General features: G+C 37.2%; 1 protein-coding gene across 3 annotated transcripts in view; it reads left to right on the top strand.

The window, feature by feature from the left end:
* Positions 1 to 26,828, top strand: part of LOC150080548 (uncharacterized) — a 318,665-nt gene that overhangs the window by 47,782 nt on the left and 244,055 nt on the right. For all 3 annotated transcript variants that reach the window (XM_090381740.1, XM_090381739.1, XM_090381741.1), the window contains exons 2-3: positions 1,198 to 1,279; positions 5,382 to 6,229. In XM_090381740.1, coding sequence (XP_090237866.1) covers positions 1,198 to 1,279; positions 5,382 to 6,229 — 930 coding nt within the window. The remainder of the gene's footprint in view (positions 1 to 1,197; positions 1,280 to 5,381; positions 6,230 to 26,828) is intronic.

Here is a 26,828-nt window from a genome sequence, read left to right as displayed (position 1 = left end):
CCCACCCACTCTACCTTTATGTCAGCGAATACCCCACACTCAAAAACTTAATTATGTCCAAATTACCGTTCGCCCATATTTTCGACCTTTATTATGCAAGCGGTATCCCCCTCACGTGACGATCCTCAAAACCGACGATGGATGTATATGGATCTGTCTATATAATATCGGTGTTTAGATACACCATAGATAACTCTTAATAAACTACAAAGTAGTTGTTGTAGGCATCATTTGCTGTTTCTCATATTGTGCTCTGCCTTCACGACGAGTTGCCATGATATTGCACTACTTCGAATAAGTAACTCTTCACTAATAGAGAAGACTATTGTTACTTATTCTCAGTTGAGTACCACCACCCAGACAGCACTGTTTCACGGCTGGGTGGTGGTACTCAACTGAGAATAAGTAACAATAGTCTTCTCTATTAGTGAAGAGTTACTTATTCGAAGTAGTGCAATATCATGGCAACTCGTCGTGAAGGCAGAGCACAATATGAGAAACAGCAAATGATGCCTACAACAACTACTTTGTAGTTTATTAAGAGTTATCTATGGTGTATCTAAACACCGATATTATATAGATACCAAACTCTTAAAGTATTATGCCTTGTGCATTTATTTATTTTAAATATGGATCTGTCTGTACGTACGCGTATATAAGAGCGCGCGCGTTTTTTTTTTTTTTTTTTTTTGGTTTAGGTGCTAGGAAATTAATGAGGGAAATTAGGTGGCAGGGCCTGCCAGGGTAAATCTAACTGGGTGCGTGGCTTACCTCCACAGGGTGAAAGTGGGGCAACGTGGGCCTCAGCACGGGTCCAGCGGCTAAATAGCAAAAAGAACAACATACATTTTTAAATCTCTGGCCTTCCCAGCGAACTGGTACACCCACAATGAAAGCAATGCGGAGATGGGGGAATCCCCTAGTGCCGCTAAACATCAATACACTTTACACTTTATTGTCATTTTGGCAAACGAACGATTAATCCTCTTTGAAATCCTATATGATTCATTCTGTTTGGTTGCGGTATCTGGGATTTTGCCGGCATGAGCCCTTTCCTACTTCGCGTGCTTCACACCGTTGGTAGGCTAGTTGCATATTACATGCTGTGTCTACCTACAATACGTAATTGTAGTGCCATTATATTTTCTGTTGTGTATAATTTGTTCAGTAATTTTGATTTTTTTGTTTAATTTTCAGTGGCTGTCAGAACCAGATCCGAGACTTAAAAAAATCATTCGGCAGAAGATGTTTGATATCAGAGCCCAGCGAATTAAAGCAGGTAAACTTGGTTTATAGTTGCATATTTTCTTGAAGATAATCAGAGAACTCCATTTACCGCTAGGCCGTTTTCATTCTCAGAACTACCTTGATTTTGATGCAGTACATTGTCAATATTAAACTTCAGTTGCCATTTTGCAGTCCGTTCATCTGCCTAATTTATTCAGGTCTTGTTTAAGTAACTTTTTTTTTACCCTGCCACAGCCAGCTATACTTTATGTTCTTTATATATATATATATATTTTTTTTTTTTTTTTTTTTATGCAGTACAAAAATATATTCTATCATCAAGTGTCATATAACAGTGCCAACGGACTTTGAGCCATGGCACTACATTAAATAACGCTGGAATTAATAAGATAAATAACTAAGGAAAAAATGTCATTTAAGAGATTTTTCTATGTATACTGTATATGGTTTTTGTTATTTTGCGTGTTTGCTGGCCTATCTTACGACTTGCTACGAAGACAAAGCCTTTTGTCTACTTGTGTGTTGTGGTCACAGGCAGTGTAGCAGTTTAGCTAAAAGGAGGTGAAATTAGGTAAGGAATTAGAATAGAAAGAGACACTCCTGCGCTTGTATAAACTAATAGCCCATAGTGTGGGAAAAAAAAACAATTAGTTGGTGGAAAGTGAATAGTGCATGAATGAATAATACAAAGTTAGTACGCGGGTTATCCGGGAGCAATTACCCATCAGTGATAGTAACGGTCCTTGATATTGTAACACACACACACACACCACTGAATTGTGACATAGTCCATTAAGGATGTCCACATCCTTAATGGACTATGCCGCATGGCTCTCAGTATAAAAAACCAAATAGCTTCGTACGCTAAAGCAGTAGTAATTTGCATTAGGTCATGCAAGTCAAAGTGATAAAGTAGCAGTTATGGGACGTAGTAAAGATATCACGGAGTTTCTAAAGGCATGATTGTGGGAGCTCGTTCTTCGGGTGGTTCCATATCAGAAATGGCATATCACTGTGGTAAAGGTGTACAAAGAATGTCGAACGGGTCAAACCACCACCCACCGACAGAGGTGGATGTATATAGTGAGCGAAGAGTGCAGCGCGTTGTGCAGGCTCAACGGCAAGTCACTGTGAAACAGCTGACATCCCAATACAATATCAGGAATGCAAGAACAATATCCCAAATGATGATTCGCCGCACACTGACTTGTGGGGTTCCACAGCAGACGACCCAAGAGATCTAATCATCGATCTCTCTGATCATCGTTAACGGCAAATGCTGTGGTGTCAACAACATGCTGGTTGGGCACTGGAAGATTGGAAATGAATGTGCTGGTCGGATGAATAGAAATACCTGCTGCACATACCGACGGATTACTTCGTGGCACATGCAACATGAGTCCATGGACCCATCGTGCACAGTGCCCAATATCCAGCTGGCAGCGGTGGTTTGCTCAATATGGGGCATGTTTTGCTGACAAGAACTAGGAGTCTCACCAAAATTTAACTTTGGCTGACCTCTACCTCATTTAAATCTTGTGCAAAAGCAATATTTTAATGCAGTAGTACCCTTTTTCCCTGAGTACCCTGAGTATGAGGACCCGTTTTCATTAAAAAGGGTCTTTTAATATCTGATGATTGAGGATATACATAATTACATAAAAAAAAAAAAAAACAAACTAAGATTTCAAGTAACATTTTTATATGAATTTGTATATTATGAATTCAGACAGTATCTACATACCTTTCATAAAAATGTTTGCATTATTTCTTTTGTTGACCCCTTTATTTTCATTTGCACGAGTTCAAACCTACTGGTCTATGGTTCCCCATGTCGCTGTTTGAACCACCCTTGTGAATAGATGGATACACGTCTGGAGGCCTCATTTTAGGAAGGATGTAGAGCTGTTGGAATGAGTACAGAGAAGGGGAACAAAACATCTTACCAAGAAAGGCTTCAGTTCTGCAAATTGCAGCATCCGGAGACTAGTCACCTGGTGAACTGATCTAATCAGGGTGTTTAAGACTACACACACGAGGGGACACAAATTCAAATTGAGGAAGTTTTTTCCTTTATCCAGCGAGTGATTGATTGCTGGAACAAACTTCCATCTGTTATTGTCGAAGTTCATAGTTTAAATGAATTCAAGGAAGAACTAGACAAACTGGATGGAATGAATAGGTGAACTGAGAGGTGTCGTTTTTTTTTTTTTTTTTTTTTTTTGCTGATGATGTAGGCGTTTGCTTTCTTGCATCTAATGCATGATAGTATTAATTCACGCACGGATTTGCAGTGGCATGTAATGAATTTGTGCCCTTAAGATGTCTACAATCCACATGTTGGTAACAACTTTTCTAAGGGGAAAATATAAATAAAAAAAATAAACGCTGTATACAGGGTGATTCACTACCAGTGCGACAAACTTGCAGGAGGTGTAGGGGGCACAAAGACGAATCGGAATCACATAGCATTGCAGGGTCCGAAATGCCTTCGTCATGCGGTAGAGGACGTTGAACGGGAGGTCGCGTGAACAGCGATCCCGCTGGAAGTCAGCATTTGGGTACCGTTTCTGTTGAAGAAACCAAGTAGCAAAAGTCCTCCGGAGTGGATAATCCGCAGGCTCCAATGATTGGACGCGTTGCAGATGGTATGAACTCATTTGGTTTGTTAACAGTATCCTCCATAGTGGATTGGGAAATACCCAATCGTTGGCTTATCGCTCGAGTACTCGTACTCGGATTGCCTTCTGCAATACGTAGGACATTCTCCTCATTGTCTGGCGTCCTCGTCGTTCGCTCTCGATTCATGGTACCTCTCGTGAAACAACCAGTCTCACGTAACCTTCTGTGCAAACGTGCGAAAATCTATGATGAGGAGCACGCCTGTGCGGGAAACGTTCCTCGTACAAGCGCAGAGCGGCGCGCCCGTTACAGTCCGCAGCTCCATACGCGAGGTGCATGGCCAGTTCAACGTTTGAATACTCGTCCATCCTACTGCCTCGGGTACCGGTTCGCAAATGCTGACTTCCAACGGGATCGCTGTTCACGCGACCTCCCATTCAACGTCCTCTACCGCATGACGAAGGCATTTCGGACCCTGCAATGCTATGTGATTCCGATTCGTCTTTGTGCCCCCTACACCTCCTGCAAGTTTGTCGCACTGGTAGTGAATCACCCTGTATATGTATGTGGTTTTTTTTTTTTTTTTTGTTTTTTTTTTTCAATTTTGGCACTGTCACTTGAAATCATCGGGAGCCGCTACCCCCATTAGCCATGCTACCCACCTTTTTATCATAAGCAAATTTAGACGTTACTCTTGATATGCCTACGTCAGTATTGTTAATAAATATTGAAAACAGTTAAGGTGCTCAATATTGAACTCTGGGAGATTCCACATATAAAACATTAGTCCATAAAGATTAGTGATCATTGATAACCCTATGTGCCTTACCATTCAATCATCCCTTTATCCGTATTAGTAACTTTCCCCTAATGCCACATTGCTTCAATTAGTACAAAAATTGTTGATTTGGAACAGTGTATTATAATAGTGCAATTAAGTAGTGAGATCAAAAAATTATTCTTTGCATCCAGTTCTTTTATGACAACCTCATAGCTAATCATATTGGTCAGACATGATCTCCCTTATCGAATCCATGCAATGACTCCACTCCTATCAATATCTCACATTATTTCTTTAACTGTCGCGCCTATTATTTTCCCTTGCACGAGTTCAAAATTACAGGTCTGCAGTTCCCCATATCAAAAAATTGGTGGTTCAAAGAATTTTGAATCACCCTTGTGAATAGAAGATACATCTGTACACCACCTGTCTCTACTTATTTTAATTTCGAGAATTAAAAAAAATAAGTGAATGAAAAAGAAAAACAGTCACACTTGTTACTGTCTATATCTGCAAATTATTATTGTATATTATATGTACTGAAATTACTATTTGATATTCAATAAATTTTTCTAATTTCTTAGTAGAGGCAAATTCCTTTTATTTGTTTATTGAGAATAAATTGTATTTATTCGATATTTATTTCTGAAATATGAATTAGTAATTAATTCATTAATTTAGTAAATAATATTTATTTCCGAAGAAATAATTAAATTGGTTTCCATTTCAGAAACCAGTGGATGTTTTGACCATCGAACCAGACGTAGAAGACAAATAGCTTCTTCAGAAAAACCGAGTAGTGCTAACAATTCAGTGGTACTTGATAACGAAACTGAAACGATATTGAATACGAGAAACACGAATAGTCAAAAATTCAGCGATCTCTGCATAAGGCAGTTGAAGTCTTCTGCCAGTGAAGTGCCTGACAGTAGAACTGGTGCTCTATCCAAAGTAGAGGTGAAAAAAGAAAATTCTCACAAATTTTCAACAATTCCTGGTTCACCAAAGCCCAGAGAACTTTGGAATGATACGATTTTGACAATTAATAACCAAATAAACACTTCTTTACAACTTGATTTGAATAAGAACAATTTTGATAAAAATTCTGTTAGCTATGATGCGTGTCAAGCTGATCCGATTGTCAAAAAACGAAAAGATGGGCGAAATAGTCCTTTGGACACTTCGGAAATGAATCGACGTGGAAGAGTGAGTGAGTGTGGACAATCTGACAAGGAACAAGGAGTGGCAACCAGTAAGTTATCAGCCTTGTGTGATAAATCTGTTATTTGCCATTCAACCTTCACTGAAAAAAAATCTATTCTTTCACAATTAACTGAGAAAGTCACATATGTCGGAAGCTCAGATGGAGACAACAGCTTCAGCTTAGCATATCGGTCAACGAAACTCGGTAAGCTGCGTTTCGCAAAAATCAAAGATTTGTTTGAGGTACAATGCCATCGGAAATCTCACGTGTCGTCAGTGAATGTTGGCTATCAATCTGTTACGTCAGATTACCCCAGAGTTCCTTGTTGGAAATTTACTCCAGATAAAAAAACAAATGGAGCTGCGAAAAAAAAGGTATGGAAATGTGCGATGCTTTAATTTTTGATATTAAATTGTTTATTTTCACGAGTCTATTCATACATAAATAGTCTATAGTTTCACTTCAATTATTGTTTTTTTTTCTTTTTTTCTTTTTTTTTTTTTTGTTCATTGATATGTATTATATGAAGGGCTTATGTCTTCCCGAATTAACACGGCAATTTCGAGATATGAAATGATCTGCATTTTTGACGTAAATTTTATTTAGTAACAAATTAAATAACAGTGAACTTAAGAATGAATGTACATCTATATATAAATTTATTTATACAAGGATTAAAAATTAATTCGAACTGTTAAGTTGAAGTTTTTCCGTGTGAATGAAATTTGGATAATTTATGAAGGAGTCTAGTTCAAATTATTCAGAAACATTAATGCACTGAGAAATCGACTGTTTTTACCGTAGTTAGTCGTGTATTTGATTGAAGAGAGAGAGAGAGAGAGAGAGAGAGAGAGAGAGAGAGAGAGAGAGAGAGAGAGAGACCGAAAAGAAGTGAAATGAACAGAATAAGTTATATTTTCTATGCAGCCTGTCAGGGCCGCATTAACGCTACAGCCAAACCGACCATGGCCGGGGGAATCACTTGAAGGACCTTATTTTAAGTGTAAATATTTTCTAAGGTAGTGATAAAAATTTCTAATAATAATAATAAACCAAGAAAACGTGAAATATTAAAGTGTTCTTAAACTTAACTTGCTAAGTGTTTAAATTTTATTCTTATACCTTTTTATTGAATAATAAATAAGTTATTATTATTACTTTATTTTTCAAGTCAAAAAACAAAACATTTTTGATCTCTTAGTTTACATTTTTATCAAGGCATTATTATTCACAATATAAATATTATTATTATTATTAGCCATATGGTGCAAGGAAGCCTGAGGCTTATGCTGCACTAGCCAAAAAAAAAAAAAAAAAAAAGAGTTACCTTGCGAGAGAGAGAATGATGATATCCAGCTCAGGACCCTGGGTATGCCAAGCCCATACTCACCAGATGTGAGCCCCTGGGGACATAAAAACCTATGTAGTACAGTATTTGTATGTATGTATGTATGTGTGTTTGTTATTTAGGAGCATTAGCAACTAAGGCCATATTGCTCCGGGATATGCGGTGGTCATTCCCTGACCTTTCCGCATCTTCCGTATTTGGTGGTGACGGGCTCGAACCCCGGTCTAATCAAGAAGCGTGTGCTACGCACTGCTGCTCCTTCCCACCTGGCTACGGAGACGCCTGTATGTGTGTAATGGGACTTCAAATTTAAATATGGCCGGGGAAGGGGCCTCAAATTTAGTTATGGTCGAGAAGTCCTTAATCCGGCCCTGGAGCTTGTATGAGAGATTTTTTGATGAAAAAGCTTATAAACAAATTTAAGTTTAAGAGTGCGCCTATTTAATAAGTAAGATAAGAAAAATCTTTGGAGGTGCATACAATAATATTTCCTGTTGAAACATTTAGCGCATACAACTTTAGCAGTATTCTTATGCACTTTTTTTGAATATTTTCCAACTCTTGAGCAAATGTTTTGCTGTCTTAGGCCGTATAAATAAATAAATTTAAAATAAATTTTCTTTTTATACTCCGGAACGACCACACAGTCAGAGGAGTTCACAAGGTAGAGAAAATCCAAGAAGCAGCACCGTATGCAGCAGTCACGGGCTTGAATCCCGGTCACTCGAGGAAGCGGGCTGTTTTAATTATGCACCCGCGCGCCTTAGTATATTCGAGAATTGAAAAGACAGTAGAGACAAATAAATGTCTAGTAAACAATGCGTTATTGGACGCATGAGTGAATTTCTCGATCAATCCAAGAACCTTATACGCCTTCTTAAAAGTTTCCAAAATATGAGGAACGAAAGAAGCGTTGGAGGAAGACAACACCCTTAAGTCCTTATGATGGGATTTACGTGTAATTAAGTGATTATTAATTTCATAAGGATGAAAAATCTTTCTTTCTAGGGTCTGAATAGGTTACCACAGTATACTTTGATACGTTGAGAGGTGGGGTTTTTGGCACAGGCCCATTGGGAAAATTTGTTGGGCGCCTGGTTGAGTAGGGCACACTGTAGACCGGAGGAAACAGCCACGTATAGCTTAATAGTATCTGCATATGACAAAAATTTAATTGGATTAGAGATGTCTCAAATTGTGTGGCTATATCACTGATATATATATATATATATATATATATATATATATATATATATATAAATAAAAGGGTGTCTCACAGGGCGGAGCTCTGTGAGATACCCTTAGTCAGAGAAAAGATAATGGAAACAGCGTCATGACAGAAACTTGATATAGCCTATCGTAAATATAGCTCTGAAGCCAACTAAGCGGCGTTTCACGTATGCGATAGAGATTGAGTGTAACTGCTTAGCCTTCATGCAAGACCGAGTCGAAGGCCCTATTCAGATCAATGTAGATGACATCAGGCTGGAGGCCTTCGTCAAGCTTGGCCATAGTGTACTGCCAAAATTGGTACAAATTAGTAAGCACGGAAGCTCTAGTCGAAATCCGTGCAGAAAACAACGTATTGAAGTAAGAAGCCAATATTTTAACTACCAGGGAGTGAAGAATTTTCACTATAGAATTTAGCAAAACTATATTTGTCTTGACTTATAAAAATGCGTAAATTCATTTTATTCGTTCAATTAACATTTTATAGCAAATACACTGTACATTGCAAACGACAAAATAATAAAATAAATAAAATTTGTATTTTTAAGACAGAGTGCCATTGCTAGATTTATTTTCAGCTCTCTGTAGTTGGAATCAGGTCTGTGATTAGAAAAACCCTTCTCGTTTCACCCATTCACTCGCTCCAAATGTTTGTCTAGTTCTGCCTTGAATCTATTTAAGCTATCAACTTTTTCAACAGATGGAAGTTTGTTCCAGCAATCAACCACCCGCTGGCTAAAGGCAAATTTCCGCACATCTATCCTACAACTGTCTTTCCTCAATTTGAATTTATGCCCTCTCAGGCAGATTATTCTGAGCAAGAGGAAGAATCCCATCAGCATTGAGCGTACTCAGACCATTTAAGGCTTTATACACTTCAATCAGATACAATTACTAATGTACAATTATACTGTACATTACGCGATACAATTTTTCATGTTTCAAGAATAATAGGACTTGTAATATCATTGAAAAATATTTTATTTTCTGCAGATTTATTGTACATTCTTTATGAATGAATAATCATACAATGGTAATTAGCATTACTATATAGTAAGAGGCAGTTTAATATCTGACGAATGTGTATCGAAAGATAATTAGCATTACTGATGACAAGGGTGCTGTTATTTTAATGTTAGTATTAGTAAGGCCCAGGGATGCAAGGAAGCGGGTTTTTTCTACATCAGCTAAAATTAAAAATAATAAAATAAAATAAAACAAAGCAAAACAGAATATTCGTTACTATTCCTATTCCCACAAGGTAAATCACCCAATTCTGCTTTCATTTAACCAGGCTTACTACCTCCGCCACATTAGAAGCCTATTTATTTCAGTGTTCGACAACTCGTTGCCCTTCAATAAACAGAATAACAGAAGACTGGATCTCATGAACTTCACTTATGGGTGAAGTTCATGAGATCCAGTCTTCTGTTAGTCCCTGAAATTTTGTATTTGTGATCCCTGGTTCCTGTCTTACCTGCGAATGCAAATAGACCTACCTTATTTATTTTATTCAACCCCTTTATGCACCTAAATTATCTCTTCATAGATGTCTAGTTGTCAAACTTTGCAGTCCACACTTTCTAAGCCATTCCTCATATGTGCATCGAGTTGCACTCATCTCCTCATTAATCTGGAGAGGATTCAAAAGAAGGGCGATCTTCTTTTGAATCCTCTCCAGAAGTTCTTTCTTTCTTTATTTTTTAAGGTGAAGTCTCCAGAGATAAATATAATATTCAAAGTGTGGTCTATCTGTTTGTGTAGAGGGATAATGACGTCCTTTTCCCTACTAGCAAAGGTCCTGTGAATCATGGACAGGACACCAAGCGCCTTCGTAGCCGCCTCTTTACACTGCATGAAAAATTTCATAACAGATTGAATTGTAACAACTGTTTTACTTCTTGAACCACTTTTGGCTCCTGCTTTATGTGACTACAAGGTTTTTGCTCCCCAAAAATTTAACTTTATGTACCCAGACATTAAATTCAACTTTATTTTTTATGAAGTTTAAGTTGAATTTAATGTTTTTTAAATTCATGGGATATGTTCAGTGGAAAGTAATGCCCTCTCTCGGATTATAGTAACATTTCTAAATCTGACAAAGAAAGAGAGAGAGCTAATGATAGTATAGCTCAGTCGGTCAGCCAATCTCTTTCTACTTCCTTTCTTAAAAGCGTTGGTGGAGACTGACAAGAAGAGGGGGATATGCTAGACCGTGCACGAGCCCTGTTTGGCTGTTTGCCATTACCCATTTTGAAATTCGATCTTCCCGCATGAGAAGGGATAACTTAGTCCTAAACAGGCCCTTCACGAGGCTGCCAGGTATGGGAGATAGAAAGTTTTTTTTCCTTTCCCCATCTAAAATTTGAAAGTTGGAATGTGCGGCAAGTTTTACAGAAATTCCTTCCATGATATTTTCAGTTTAACATGAACGTTGTTATGGCAACCACGGGGAGTTTCAACTGCATTTTTTTCCCGACTTGCGAAGAGGCCAACATCGCTTCTTGGAAGTATACAAAATAGTTGGGAAGAACAAAGCACTTTGTTTTATGGGATTTTTTATGCAGCTAGTTTATACATAACTCAATTTCTTTTAAACTTGTGAAATGCCAATAGTATCCAGAGAGCTGATAGTTATACTCTCCCTCTCATATATGCACACAGTAAAGTATACTTCTGTTTTGCAAATAAAGTAAAGCAGTGCCAAATATAGGAATGCATGGGATACAGTTACAGTTTTACTAATAACGAAAATGCAATGAAAGTGCCTGTTTTTTTAAAGATATTTTCACACTTCTTTCAAATCTCAATTGAAACTGAGTCATGCTTCTGTTTCGAGACTAGCTAACCGTTAGTCATATACAACTAAATATCAATATCTATCATAATCAAGCTGAATTTAAAATTCAGCTTGATTAGTATAGATATTGATATTTAGTTGTAAACTGTGATGTTTGAAGATAATAAAGCACTCAAAACATACGTTGGTATGTTTTGAGTGCTTATGTTTATTTCCGAATTGGAAATGTATAGCGGGATCAAACAAGAAACCAAGTTCTTGTGACCGAAGTGATTTTTTTTTGTGACGGTGATATTAAAAAAAACAGATGTCTCAAGTGAAAAAAAATACCACGAAACGTTTGACTCCGATATGTACGTATTTCTAAATCGGAAATAAACATAATAATAATAACAACGTAGGTTTTGAGTGCTTTATTATCTTCAAGTAACCCAATTTTTTTTTTTTTTTTTTTTGTTTTTTTGCAATAGACTCGCCTCCCTTCCCCGAAGAAGAGCTTCCGAAATTTTATCACACATCAGGGATGGTTCTTGCGTTTGGTTTGTTTGTTATTTCTTCCTCATATGGATAAAGTGTTAGTTGATGGAGATATGAGGTTAATTGATATTTCAGTGACTTGTCTTGTTAGACTCAGATTTTAATCCGTGCAATCTTTATGGTTAAGTTTTTTTTTTTTATTGAAGGGATGTAACTTTTTTGTATTCTTAGTACGCCTATTTTGTGTATTTTTAGTATGCTTATTTGGAAAGTTACGTTTATTTAAAATTTAAGTTTATTATTTATTTATCCTGTCTGTTTATTACAGATCACCCCAACACTGCTTTAAAGGCTAGGAAGGTACATCGTACATGATAAAAAAATTTCCAAATTTCCAGTTCTTCCTACTTTACAATAATTTGCAATAAATTAATATTAGTATTAGCAAGGCCATGATGCAAGCAAACATTTTCTATATCAGCAAAATAAAAATAAAATAAAATAATAATTCAGATAAAAGAGAATATTCATACCGACAAAAGCGGAATTAGATAATTACTTACAAGGTAATCAACCAATTCTGCTTTAAACTTAGACTCACTACCTCCACCATGTTGTGTGGCATCTTATTCCAATGTTTGAAAGCGTGCAGCCCCTAGGTGAGGTCCATTCTTTTATTCCCTACGATTTTATATTTGTGTTCCCTAGTTTGTGTCTCACACACGAAGGAAAATAAACTTTCTTAATCATTTTACTCAATTCCTTCAGTTCCTTATACACCTTAACCAAATCTCCTCTTAGAGAGTCTGGTTGTCAAAGTCTGCATCCCCCACCTCATTGTGCATCGCTTTCCACTCGTCACCAGTCTGTTTGCCTTCTCTGAAACCTCTGTATTTCGTTTTTTCCCCCCAAGTGCGGTCTGACCATCGCCTTTAAAGCAGGATAATGACGTCCATCTCCCTACTAGCAAAGGTTCTATAAATCATAGACAAGACACCATGTGTCCATCTATTTTCCTGTTTATACGCTGTATGGAAAATTTCATCTCAGACTGAATCATAATAGCTAAGTTTTTTTTCATCTTGAACCACTTTTAGCTCTTATACCTGATTCCAGGATTACCATTCCTTAAATGCATAATAGAAGCATTAAACTTTAGTTACCAGTTTTTGGACCATATGTGCAACCGATTCTAGTCTCTTTTTTTTGAAGCAACATGGACCGGCCCGGATTGTTAATCACCCTTCCTACCTTAAAATCATCAGCAAGTTTGGATAGCTTGCATAACTTATGTTTGCAATACATCAACATTATTTTCTTTCTTTTACTTTCTTTCACAACATAAGAAAAACAGTCTGTACCAGCCCTTTTACATCAAAATTTCCTTTGCTTTACGGTGTTTCTGTTGCTCATGTACGTTGTTTCTGTAACTTTTTTTTTTAAGTTTTCCATTGTTTGTTTTACTTTAAATACATTAATTTGTGTGTTCTAAGCATTAAAATATTAGAAAAAAATAGAAAAACATTATTTATTTTTTGTATTATTTACTTATCAGAGTTCTTTCCTTAGCTAAGTAAATGGCTTTACTAAAGTACTCCAGGTCCACCTCTGCTCACTATTCTAACTTCATAACCGCTTTCTTGAAGCAGTTTCTTCCTGATATTCATTCTTGATATATAGAGTCACTCCTATTTCATTACACGTTTTTGTACATTTCTCTGAGTACATCTCTTCTATACTTTGTCCTCATTTAATTTTTAAGCTTATCTTAGGTTTGTTTACTAGATCAACTGTATTTTCAGGGAATATTCTTTGTAGAGCACTCATTGCTTTAAACTTTAATTCCATTTTCTTGCGTGTATCGAAACGGAAGCATAGTTCAATGTCCGCAATAAGTTTGGGAGACAGTAGAAATATTCATTTTTTGTATACATGCCTTTCAAATATTGAATTAAATTTAATTGTAGAAAAATACGTTCATGAGTGAATTGTAACATGCCTTCATTTTAATTACTTCCATCTTTCTAATAAATTCGTACATTTGTGATTATATCATTTTTTTTACTTTGTTCTCTTAGCGATTCTTGTGTAACTTTTTACAGTAATTTGTTCGTAACATTTTTTGAGGTAAGCTAAGATTAATTGTAATTAACTCCTCCCCAACCCCACTCAAAATACTTCAACTGAGGGAACCCCTATTCTAATAATGATCTAAGTGTTTGAACAGACCTCGTTTCATACATCTGCAATTATAGAACCTGCTTGGAAAATAGCAAAATCAAGATTTCAGACGGGACCTGATATACCTAATGATTTACAAAATTAAATTAGTTAGAAATGGCCTAATAGCATCGCATATACACTCCCGCATAAAAGTTTGGAATCACAGCGTATGACAACAGTTTTCGTTAATTTTTTTTTTTTAAATTAGACATGATGATATAATGTCTAATATAAAAATACAACACATTAGAAAGTATTTTAAGATTCTTTATTACACATCGAAAAATTTGCAGCAAAAAAATATTGAAATGATTAATATTAGCAACTATACTGATTTTTCATCAAAATATCCACCAATATTTTGTCACTGCCTTACACAGACGTGGAATTCTGGCCATTAATTTTATAATAGTGTCTTGACTAACATTATTCCAAACGATCTGCAAGGTTCCCATAAATTTTGGGGCGGCCACACCATAATTTGCAATACCATCCCGCCTCCAGTTGTTTAGTTGCTAGAAAGTCTCTGCACAGCTTAGAGCTCTGCTTCAGGTCATTATCTTGTAATATAAAATTTCTTCCACAAAGTCAGTCCAGAGGATATTGCATTAGGTTCAAGAATGTTTTTATAGCCTTCTTTTCTTAAAATGGCTTCAATTCTGACGATGTCACCCACTCCAGAAAAACAGAAGCAACCCCAGATCATACTGGAACCACCACCATCATTATTTAGTGCTGGTAGGCACAAAATAATGTGGCAACTTTTTTTTTTTTTTCTTTCTTCTTCTTCTTCTTCTTCTTCTTCAGTTGATCATCTCATATAAACTCTTTGCGTGGTCCAAAAATTTCAAATTTGGATTCATCCGTCCAATATACGTTTTTACACTCTTTAATTGTCCATTGTTGATGGCTATTAGCCCAAGCCAACTGTTTCTTTCGATTTTTCCAGTTTTAATAAGGGTTTTCGGACCGATACACAACCACGTCGTGTTGTGTATCAGATGTGCCTTTAGCCAGCAAGTTTGTTTGTTCCAGCAATTAAAGTGGTTAATTGCTGGAACAAACTTCCGTCTGTCGTTGTGGAAGTTGATAGGTTGAATAAATTTAAGGAGGAACTGGACAGGCATTTGGAGGGAATGGTGTGATTTTTTTTTTTTTTGGCTGATGCTGCATACACTTGCTTTCTTGCATCACATGCCACTACTACTACGTTCTGCTTGTTTAAAACGAAGTTCTATAGTGAACTCAATTGAACTCAGCTTGGATTTCAGGTTCGATAAGTCGTCTGTTATGTTTAGAAATAAATATTATGGTCTTATCTTGTGCTTCCGTTGTTATGCGTGGTCGTCCTGATCTTGTCATTTAAACTGGCAGTCTCCTTGAATCGCCGAATGGTGGGTTGTACTCCTTTAAATTAAACGCCTAATTTTTTGCTAACACTTCCCATGGAATAATTTTCTTTATACAGTTATAATAGCAGCCTTCCAGTTCCTTATTTCTTGCCACGTTTATCACAAAACTTACACCAGACACTCTTTCTGAATAACGGGTGTTCGATTTTAATAGCTACAGCTCTTACTCCTCGATTTATATTATTTCAAAACACTCTAGAATCATCTACAATTTTTTTTTTTATAATATTGAACCAATACTGCCGCTTTCTAGAATATTAGAGAATCAGCTACAACGTATTCCCACATCCAGGAGTCTTCTACACCTTTCTGGAATATTTTCGAATATTCTAAAATTTCTTAAATATTTCTTAAATAATATTTAAATTTTTTTCATTTTTATACATAATAAAAATTGGTAAACAAGTTTGGCCTGTTTTAATAAGAACTTTGAAAATTAAGAAAAATGAAACATAGTTCCGAACTTTTAGGCTGGAGTGTATAGGAGTCAAATGATTTTGTATTCCGTCCTCTGCAAAGAAGATGTATAGGAGAAGATAGATTTTTAGATGTGCCCTAAAATGAATTAGGTTATGCGGCATCATAGGTGATTCCTTAGATAGTTAGATAGGAGGAAGATTATCCCACATATCGACTTCTGGGGTAAGATGAATAAATTTCTGTTTATTATTTATTCTATTAGTCGTGTGTTAACCACGCCTGGAATGTTCGCCATTATTTTTAGCTGGGGTATTTATCTATATGTATAATGCATAAACATTGTGTCAGCAGAGAATTCAGCAGAATAGCTTATGATTCTAGTTTTCTGTTACTGTGTTAAATGGTGAAGTCAATTGCTATGGACGTTTTTAAGTAATTAATGTCGGTTATATGTGTTCCCAACAAAACTAATCTTTACCGCCTTTATGTTTATCGCGAATGAATCATTGGTTAATAGTGATGTAAAAAGTTTATTTTCATACTTCGATACGTACTAGTTATATGTACTATATAACTGCTGTATAGTATATTTAGCATAGTATAGTTATATATACTATAACTGCAGTATGCCACAGTTAGCAATGGGCTGTGTGTATTTTTTTAGCACATTAGTGACCAGAAACGTGTACTCTTCTCCACGGATCAATCCTGTAATACGTGAGCTATTTGAAAAGTACGAAACAAATAGATCTGTGGAAAAAATACATTTAATTAAGAGAACAATGAAATGACACAAATTAAGGCAGCTTAGTGCTGCCTTAACTTTTCGATTTAGTCATGCATTTTTTTTAAAGCTTTTTTTTTTTTTTTTTTAACCGTATCGCGAATATTGTCGTGAAATTCAGGCCCATTGCGGTTCAATTTTATAATCATAATCGAATAGTTTCTCTGCCAGACGCTAAAAGTATTGAATGAACAAACACTTCCCTTCTGTAACTCAGTGCTTGCCAGCATTTTTGAGGCCCGCCCACTCCATCTGACCAGGAATTATTTTATAACACCTCCTTCATGAAATAAAAAAAAAAAAATAAATAAATAAATAGAATAAAAATATTTCCTGTATAAAAGTACAAGCAGTTCTCTTTACGAGTTTTCGCTTTACGAGTTTTTTTTTTATTTTTTTATCCCAAGTATCAAGTTTCCACAAAATTGAAAATATGAACATTAATTGCAAAAAATGAATGTTAAACATTCATAAATACCGCATTCCAAACCACGTGCTTAGCTGTACAATACAGTGTACCCCGCTTTACGATATCAATCAGTTCCAGAGACACCATCGTATTGTTAAAATATCGTAATGTGAACCCAATAACACATTGTTTTTTGGTAATTCGTTTCAAGATCTCGGAAGTTGAAAATTTCGCTGTACTGTATAACTAAACTATTTATCTCTCTAAAATGTATTTTTTAAGGTCACGAGCGTGACCTTAAAACCATATAAAAGGTCGTGAGCGTCGTTTATAAATTGTATTAGTTCCCAATTCAAATCATTAAAATGCACTACACTTTCATCGTTATCATATGTTCCCTTGTAATAATCAATTTTAAACGCCTTTGTGATATTTTTCTAAAGCTGGAGGTCACGACCATAAAACAATAAAAACAATTTGAACTTTCCGGTTTGTTGGGCTTTTCTGTTACTGCAAGCAATTATAAACGGGTAGTAAACTTGATCTTCTTGCATTTGCGAAAATACCGATAGCTGGAATTATCGTTTTTTACGTTATTATTGTAAAATGTGTTTCCCCTTTACTTCAATCAATCTTCAATCGTATAAAGAACATAAATAAAATTTCAGAATCTTCTCTTCATTCTTTTTTTTTTTTATTTATTTTTTTTTAAGCTTCGTAAACTTGTTACTCCACGCGAATCGTGTTAGTTGCAATTTGTGTGTGCCGTTAAAAATGCGTATGCATGCAATCGTGAATTTATAATTAAAAGAGAAGATTATCTTGGAAACAAACGCCTCTTGAAAATTTCAGAAGAAGGCGACTCCTTGTGCAACAAACCAACGAGTGCCGAGCTAATAATGAGTGATCAACGAGTGTGCCTTTAGTCGATGATGATGAAGAATAAATATTCTTTAACATTTGTAAGTCGCAAATAATTTCTCTATTATTATAATTTGCTTGATTTTACAGGCTACGTTTTCATTTCTTTCGATAAATCAATCATTGTTTAAACATAAACTAATTAGCTAACTAATTTCATTGTTGAGAACGTAACCCCTATTTTTAACCTTATGTCTATGGGATATATATTCCCGCTTTACGTGTTTTCGCTTTACGAGCACTTGCTAGGAACAAATTAACTCGTAAAGTTGAGAACTACCTGTAGTCGCAAAAAGTGTATACAAATAGATGAGTATTTTGGTGATGTAACCTTGAATTTTTAAGGTTTTCTGTCGAAATATAACGTGCATAACTCTTAATCTGTGGCCTTCGATTTTGTTATTCCTATGCCACTGTGCCATCCACATTTTAATTTAGTGTTATAAAAATTATTCTGTTTAACCTGTTTCCACCTAAAAACTTAATAAATTCAAGAATATTACAGATGTTATCAATATGCTTATATTATAATTATCATCAGAAACGGAAATATTTATGTTTGTATTATAACATGTATTTATATGGCCCTGTTTGAATGCAGTGTGCCAGAAAATGGCTTGTTCCCTGGATATGATTGTTTGAACATATGCAGCTTGGAGTTGCTAATAGTTATATCTTTATTGCATTCAGTGAATAGTTACACGAATGCTTGAATGCAATACCCATTACAGCGACAATGCTAAATGAATTTCGGTGGACTGTCATTTTTGGCGTTCAGAAATTAGATAACTGCGTTCACTTCTTCAGTTGTCAGACTTTCTAGTAGAAAGTCATTTTGATTTAATCATCTGATGTCTAGAAAAGTGTACAACATACTGTTTGAAAGGTAAAATGCAGCGTATTTTGACCACAAAACGCTGCATATATAACTGTGCTGGTGTATAAATATATATACAAACTTATTTCTATTATAAAAAAAAAAAAAAAATTATCAAAAGTGCCTTCTCTTCCTCTCCTGCTTCATCCTGTTCTTACAAGATGGCCCGTTTCGCAGATTCTGCGCTATCACAGATGAACTAGGTGGAAATGGGCTTATGCCTAAGAGCCACCCTGATACAAGGCAGCGCGCGCGCGCGCACACACAAAGTTGTATAACCGAACTTGAAATGTGGGGACTTTCTTTGGGCAGCGCAATTGGAGAGATGGAAAAGATGGAATTGCAGATTTCAACCATGCCCAGATGTCTAGGAGAAGAAACAAGAAGAAAATACAACAATGTTTTAGAAAAGAACTGAGGATTTCACACTCTAATGGAAATAGATGAATTCATAAATGGCAAAGGAAATGAACTTCCATTTCAAGTAGAGGCTTCAAATATTCAAATTTTTAAATACAGCCTAGTCACTTCCCTAAAAGTAGAAAGGCAATTCCCTGCGTATAAAATGATCTTGGACAATAAACGCCACAAATTTACAGTGCACCAAATTGAGAAATACACTGAGTTATTACTGAATTAGGACTACCTACCTAATACTTCGTATGTCCTCCTTTTACCCTCAGTGCAGCAGCTATCCGACGTGGCATTGATTCAACAAGATGTCGGAAGCGTTCGGGATGTATGCCCAACCAAGCTGAGTGTAATTCGGCCAGCAATGCAGGCATGCAGGTGATTGGTGTATCCAGACGTCTGATATGTCTTTCCAAAGTGTCCCACAAGTGCTCTATGGGATTGATATCGGGGTGGGGGGAGTTCGGAGGCAGTCGATATGCTGGAAGTCACAACTGTGTTCCTCAAACCATTCCTGCACAACAAATGCCCGATGGCTTGGCGCATTGTCACCTTGGAAGACACCATCGCCATTCGGGAAAAAGTGTAACATAGCAGGGTGTACACAGTCAGCAAGCAGTTGACGATAGCGGAAACCACTGATAAGATGTTCCACATGCACCAGGGGTTCAAGTTCCTGCCAGTGAAACATGCCCCGCACTATACAGCCGCCTCCACCGGCCTGAACTTTTGATACCATGCATGATGGATGAAGAGCCTAATGTTGACGCCAAATCCGTACACGACCATCCACGGTGTAGAGTAAATAACGTGACTCATCCGACCAGCACACCTTCTTCCAGTCTTCTAATGTCCAAGTTGCATGCTCTTTGCACCAGACGAATCTTTTACGCCGATAAACCTTGATTAGGAGAGGATGCCATAGAGGTCGTCTTCTGGTATAGCCGATACGTGCGAGCGTGCGACGCATAGTCATGCCATATATTGTTCCAGGTTGGCCCATGTTATATTGGGTAGTAAACTCTCGAATAGTGCTGCGCCTGTACGAGTCGTCGGACCCGGCGCTCACCTCTAACTTCAACCTTTCGCTGACCTTTGCAGTTTTGCCGTCGGTTCGTTGTTTGACCATTTTGACGGCAGTCCTGGTACACTTCAACTACGGCGTCTCTCAAACACCCCACCAGTTCAGCCGTTTGGGAAATCGCGGCACCAGCTCGTCGAGCTCCCACAATCTGTCTTTTTTCAAAGTCCGATAAATCCTTCCTTTTACCCATCACGCTCGGAATTTTACTACCTACTGAACCACTGACACTTTATCTATGCTACGTAGGTCGACTAACTGCGCACTCTCGTACCTCACATGGTCAACGGGTCGCATTCACTTTTCATAAATAAGGGTGGTCATAATTCAGTGATCAGTCGGTGTATATTGTGTATTGTAACGAAAATTATTCCAGGTATGAGTTTGAAAGGGGAAACTTTTTTTTAAAAAAGATGTTAAACCTTTTCATACACGATTTTTTACTTTAACATGTTGAATTCAAAGAAATTTTGTGGTTCAATTAATTGTAATGAACGAGTAATAAAAGTAAAAAAAAACTGTACTCCGGAGTGCATATTTTACTACATATTTGACTTGTTTTTTATTGCATATAATCTGATGTCTACTCATAACACACGTTACTAAAAAGTACCGTCGTTTCATTTACGCACTTGCTGCATAAGCTAATTAATAGTTGTGCAAGTGTGTAATGCACGTGTGGCATGGCACTGAACAGCCTTTGAACGTTGACAAAAGCGTGTTGTTTACAGTTCTCAAGGTGAATTGTGACGACTAATGTAATGTGAAGCGAACTAGAGGGCAGCGAACTTTAGTACTGTACTGTAGTTCGTTAGAGAACAGAACTACATTTTGTGTTTGGGGGCATTTCAGGAGAATTGATGAATTCGTGTGCAGTTTTGAGGTATAGCGAGACAACTTACCATCATGAAGCATTGGTATGTTTTGTCTCTAAATGGTTTCTATTCTAAGACCCATTTCAGTAGTGAAATCTCAGAGGAAAATTCAGAAAACAAAGAACTGTGCCGTAGCCTAGTGGTCAGGCGCGCGGGTGCATAAGTACACGTGCCTTGAGTGCCCGGGGTTCAAGCCCGTGACTGCTGAATACGGTGCTGTTTCTTGTATTCTGTGTATCTTGTAAACTCCTCTGACCGTTTGGTCGTCCCGGAGTATAAACAGAAAATTTATTTATTTTTTATTTCTTAAACTAACTCGATCCCCACTTAAATGTTTCCATAAGTTCCTCGCTCATGGACGTGATTCCAACATGAACACCTCCAAACGGTAGACGTTCGTCTCGGAATACCGTAGCAAGCCGGCATATTGCCACCTTGCTACGGAAGCCTCATGATGCCAGTGAACTGATTGCACCTGCTTGTTTTTAGCAGTGCATTTTCGTGGCTAAAATAAGGTCCTTGAGGTCTGGGAATATACCCAGATCCTATGTCAAGGATCTGGGTATATTCTTCCCACATGTACGCCATATCCAAAAATTTCATTACTTCATACAGCATGTCCCACCCACTTTTTCTTACTATTGAATACACCATGAATTGTCAAACTAATAGAACAAGCTTATCTGCGAAAAGATCTAAACCTCCCAAGGATTTCCTAATTCATTTCACAAATATACGTGGTCTCAATTCTAATCTCAACGATGTCCATTTCCACTTGCAGTCTGCCAAACCCCATGTACTTTTTCTGACAGAATCTCAGTTATCGGTTGATTCAACTACTGTTCATCTCAGATGCCCAAATTATTCGCTGTATGATTCCTTTCGCCTCAAAGGTGGTACTTGTGCATATGTCCGTTCTGATATTCCCTGTCAGAGACTTGGCAATTTGGAATCTCCTCTCTTTGATCTTCTCTGGCTTAAAATCTCTCTACCTCATTGTGTCAAATTCATCTGTTGTCTCTACCGTTCTCCCAACTCCACTAATCACTTGGAGCTCTTTGACTTCCTCTCGTTGCAACTTGACTTTCTCCAGTCCAACTTTCCTAACAGTGAGGTAATTTTCCTTGGTGATTTTAATGTTCACAACTCCAGCTGGCTTCCGTTTTCTAGTCACACCGACCCAGCAGGTCGAGATGCTGAGGCTTTTGCAATTACTAATGACCTAGCACAGATTGTTCATTTACCTACAAGAATACCGGACAATCCTAATCATACAGCCAATACGCTTGATCTTTTTCTCACAAACAACCCTTCTAAGTACACGGTCGAAGTGAGAGGTCCTTTAGGCACTTCAGATCACAACTTGGTGATTGTCTCTTCTCCAATGGAACCTTTATCTCATGGCTATTCCCAACCTCGTGTTGTTTGGCATTACAAGAATGCAAAATGGGATGACCTGCGAGACTTCTTTTCTTCTTTTCCTTGGTCGGATTACTGTTTCAAAACTCCTGATGTCAACGTTTGCTCAGATCGTGTCAGTGAAATTATTCTTGCAGGAATGGAATCCTTTATCCCACACTCCACTTTAAAATCTCGTCCTTTATCTAAACCTTGGTTTTCCAATAAATGTGCTAAGGCTGTTCAAGAGAAGAATGTTGCATATCGTAATTGGCTTGTTTCTAATTCTTCAGTTTCATTTTCTGCCTACACCAAAGCTCGCAACAATTGTAAAGCAGTTATTAATCAGTCCAAACTAGAGTTTGAACAGGCTAAGAGTAGAAAACTTGCTTCTTGCCCTAATGGTAGCCGAGCATTCTGGTCTCTTGCCAAAGCTATTGGCCGCAACTTTTGCCCATCTCTGCTTCCACCTCTGACCAAACCAGATGGTTCTGTTGTCATTTCAGCCAAGGATAAAGCTGACCTGCTAGCATCCCATTTTTCTTCCAGCTCATGTATTAATGAACTTGGTAAAACACCTCCCACCATTCCCAACACGGTCCATTCAATGCCTCCTGTGGTCTTCCGTCAAAAGGATATCAGAAGGATTTTGATGAATCTTGATGCTAAGAAAGCTCCAGGTCCTGATGGTATTTCTCCACTTGTTCTCAAAATCTGTGCTCCTGAACTTACTCCTATTCTTTGCCGCCTTTTTTCATTTTCTTATTCCAAAGGTGTTTTTCCTTCTGCTTGGAAATTTGCTCATATCCAGCCAGTTCCTAAAAAGGGTGACAAATCCCTCCCATCCACTTATCGTCCCATTGCAATTACTTCTACTCTTTCTAAAGTAATGGAGAAATCAATTAACCGCCAACTCTTAAACTACCTAGAAACCTTCCATCTGATCAACGATCGCCAGTATGGATTCCGTCGGTGTCGATCCACTGGTGATATTCTGGCTTATGTTACCCATTTATGGACTACTTCAATGGAAAGGTTCGGTGAAACACAAGCAGTTGCTCTTGACATCTCAAAGGCTTTCGATCGTGTTTGGCATAAAGGTCTTCTAAACAAGCTTCCATCTTATGGTTTGCCAACTGTTTTTAGTAATTGGTTATCCAGTTTTCTCTCTGATCGCTCACTGAGGGTGATGGTAGATGGCTCTCTGTCTTCTAACTTCTCCACTAATGCCGGTGTCCCCCAAGGTTCAGTTCTTTCCCCCACTCTTTTCCTCTTGTATATCAATGACCTTCTTCCATTGACTGGAAATCCTATCCATAGTTTTGCCGATGATAGCACATTGCATTCAACTTTCCATTTTGAGAAACCTTGCCCTGCTCATTCAGCTTCAACTTCTCGAAAATCTGCTACCAATTCCTTAAATGCCGATCTTCAGGTAATTCTCCAGTGGGGCAAAGACAACTTAGTTGATTTCAACCCTTCTAAAACTCAGTCTTGTCTTATATCTCGCAAAAAGGATTCTTCTGCTCCTATGCTTATCTTTAGTGACACTCCAATTTCTACGCAAAAGGATATATCTCTTTTGGGCATTACCCTGACTTCTAATCTCTCTTGGCACAAGCACATTACAAATATTGCTTCCTCTGCATCTAAAAAACTTGGTTTTCTCTTTCGCTCTCGGCGTTACTTTTCTTCCAAACAGCTGCTCACTCTGTATAAATCGCAAATCCGCCCTGCCATGGAATATTGTTCCCACATTTGGGGTGGTGCCCCCAAAACCTCTCTCAGGCTTCTTGATTCCATTCAGAAGAGGGCAGTTAGGTTAATTAATGATTCATCTCTAACAGAGTCTCTCCACTCGCTTTCTCATAGACGTACTGTTTCTGCTGCATGCCTCTTCTACAGATATTTCCATGGGCACTGTTCTTCTGAATTGGCTTCTATAATTCCCGCTCTCTCTTTCAAAACAGTCCGAACACGTGCCGCCACCAGCCAACATCCATTTACTGTCCAACTTCAAACCCACAGAACCAACTTTTCATCTTCCTCATTTATTCATTCAACTGCCGTTTTCTGGAACAACCTTCCTTCATACGTATTTCCTGAAAATTACAATCTACAGAAGTTCAAGTCCAATGTCAACAAATATCTTCTTTCGTCTTCTCAACCTCCAACCCAAGCACGGTACTAAGTACTATAGGTTCTAATACCTCTCGTGTTTGGGGTTCACATAAAAAAAAAAAAAAAAAAAAATTTGTAATTACGTAACATGCAATAATTACATATTGCTGTATTATTATTTTTTTATTTTACCAAAATAGTATCGAAGAGACCAAAACCAGGGAGCCAAAAGTATACTTTAACAAAAAATAAGAACAAATTTAGCTATATATCTTAAACAGATTAACTTGTAACTAATGGCATTTATATATAAAAAAAAATCAAAGTATTTTTCTCACATTTTAGCAGTATCCGTTACGGAATCTGATTCGTAGCGTAAAAATATGAATTGTGTGTTGATTCCCCACCTTTTGAGCAGCTTGATTCCATAAAAATAATATATTATCCTCTCAAAACTATTTGACAAGTGATGTTGAAGAAAATGGAATTTTAGTAAAGAAAATAACGTGCGAGTTCATTGTTCTCAATTCTCAGCGATTGACGCTTCGTTGAACCGTTTTGCGACAGCAGCCAGCTAGAAATTGGTGCCACTCCTCCAAAATGTAGTTTCCATCGGAGTAGTTTAAGTCGGTCGTGTCAGCCGGATATTGTACTTAGACTTCAGCTGTTTCCATAAGTGTTCTGAGGGAACACTTATGGAAACTTTTTTTTTATAGCTCGCAAGCCTCTCTTTATGGACTCTGTAACTTGTAGCAAGATCACTTTAGCAAAATTCCAGAATCCATGAGCAATTGGGACTTGCGAGCTGAAGCCCTTCCATGAGCCCTCTCGAGTAGCACAGTGTATATTATTTTTTTTCTTCTGGAACTTGGTTTTTTTTGTCCAGCAAACAAGCATATCGACCACAGAACTTACAGACAATATTTGCGGTGCAATATGGTCTAAGTTGCTGGTGCGCCTAAAACTCTACAACAAACACCTCTCCCATAAAAACGAAGTCCGTCTGAGTTCGCGTTGTTGACGTCTGGAGTTCTGATGTCAGGTTTAGTATGGATGTCTTAGAAGATGATGTAACTACGGTTGACGGATCCCTATCCTTCTGTTTTATTTGAGTATTAGATTGTGAATTAACTGGTATTCATCGTTTCGCAACATCTACCTCTGTTTATTTTGGAAGGCTCAAACGGTCTGTTGTAGCACCACACATTATGGTCATAACTACTGGCAGTGATATTTCTTTGGTGGAATACCTTAAGTATAGTACTGTGGCTCATGTTGGTTGTTGTTAATGATATCTCAGATGTTTCCTGCACACATTTACAAACGTCTTAGTTCGAATCTCATCAACGACCTGGGAATTTATGAGCGTTTTTTCGCAACGTGGCTGAATTGGTCGGCCTCAGACGAGGATTGCGTGTTTTTTTTTTTTTTTTTATTTCTCCCGGAACTAGGATTTTCGTCCAACAAACCGACCGAAGAATAGACGCAGTTATAGACACAACATACTGATGCTTCCTAGCCTCAGTTGCTTAGCTGCAACACATACTTAACCTAACATACACCCTACTTGCAGAATACACTACCTTCGGAGGATGGATGGGTGGAGAGGAGAATTCGAATACTGAGAGGGTAGTGTAGTGCTCGAATTGTATAATATTAGAAATCGCAAAACGCAGTTTTGACAAGAAAAACAAAATTAAATATACGTATTTTTTTTTGTCAATGGTTTAGTGCACTCACAAACATTCACCAGTTCGCATTGGTTCCGATGATTAATTGTAGTGAATCGGCAAGAACAATCTTAACATTTGGGAAATTTTTCTTTTTTTACCAACCGAAGTTTAGCAAAAAGAAATATTTTAGCTTTACTTCAAAATATATGTACTGTTTATATTAAAAAAAATATACATTGTAATAAAATTCTAGCCCAGTTTGAATAATGTGGTAGGGAATATAGGATACGTATAGTAACTTAATTTTATACATTGAATCACATAATTTTTACAGAAGTGTGTTTTGAGCTAAAACACCTAAGACTATGACGCTTCAGCGTACTATGTCTGTAAATTGCATGTATTCTAAAGCAAGAAAAAATTTTTTATCCATCTGCCAAAGGAAACAAAAAAAAAAAAAAAAAAAAAATCATCCAATTCTACCTTGAACTGTACTAAACATTTCGCTTGGGT

Source organism: Mastigoproctus giganteus, chromosome 9 (genome assembly GCF_048544385.1).
Source record: "Mastigoproctus giganteus isolate SK-2022 chromosome 9, ASM4854438v1, whole genome shotgun sequence".
Taxonomy (NCBI): Eukaryota; Metazoa; Arthropoda; class Arachnida; order Uropygi; family Thelyphonidae; genus Mastigoproctus; species Mastigoproctus giganteus.
This window is presented reverse-complemented; position numbering and strand designations above follow the sequence as displayed.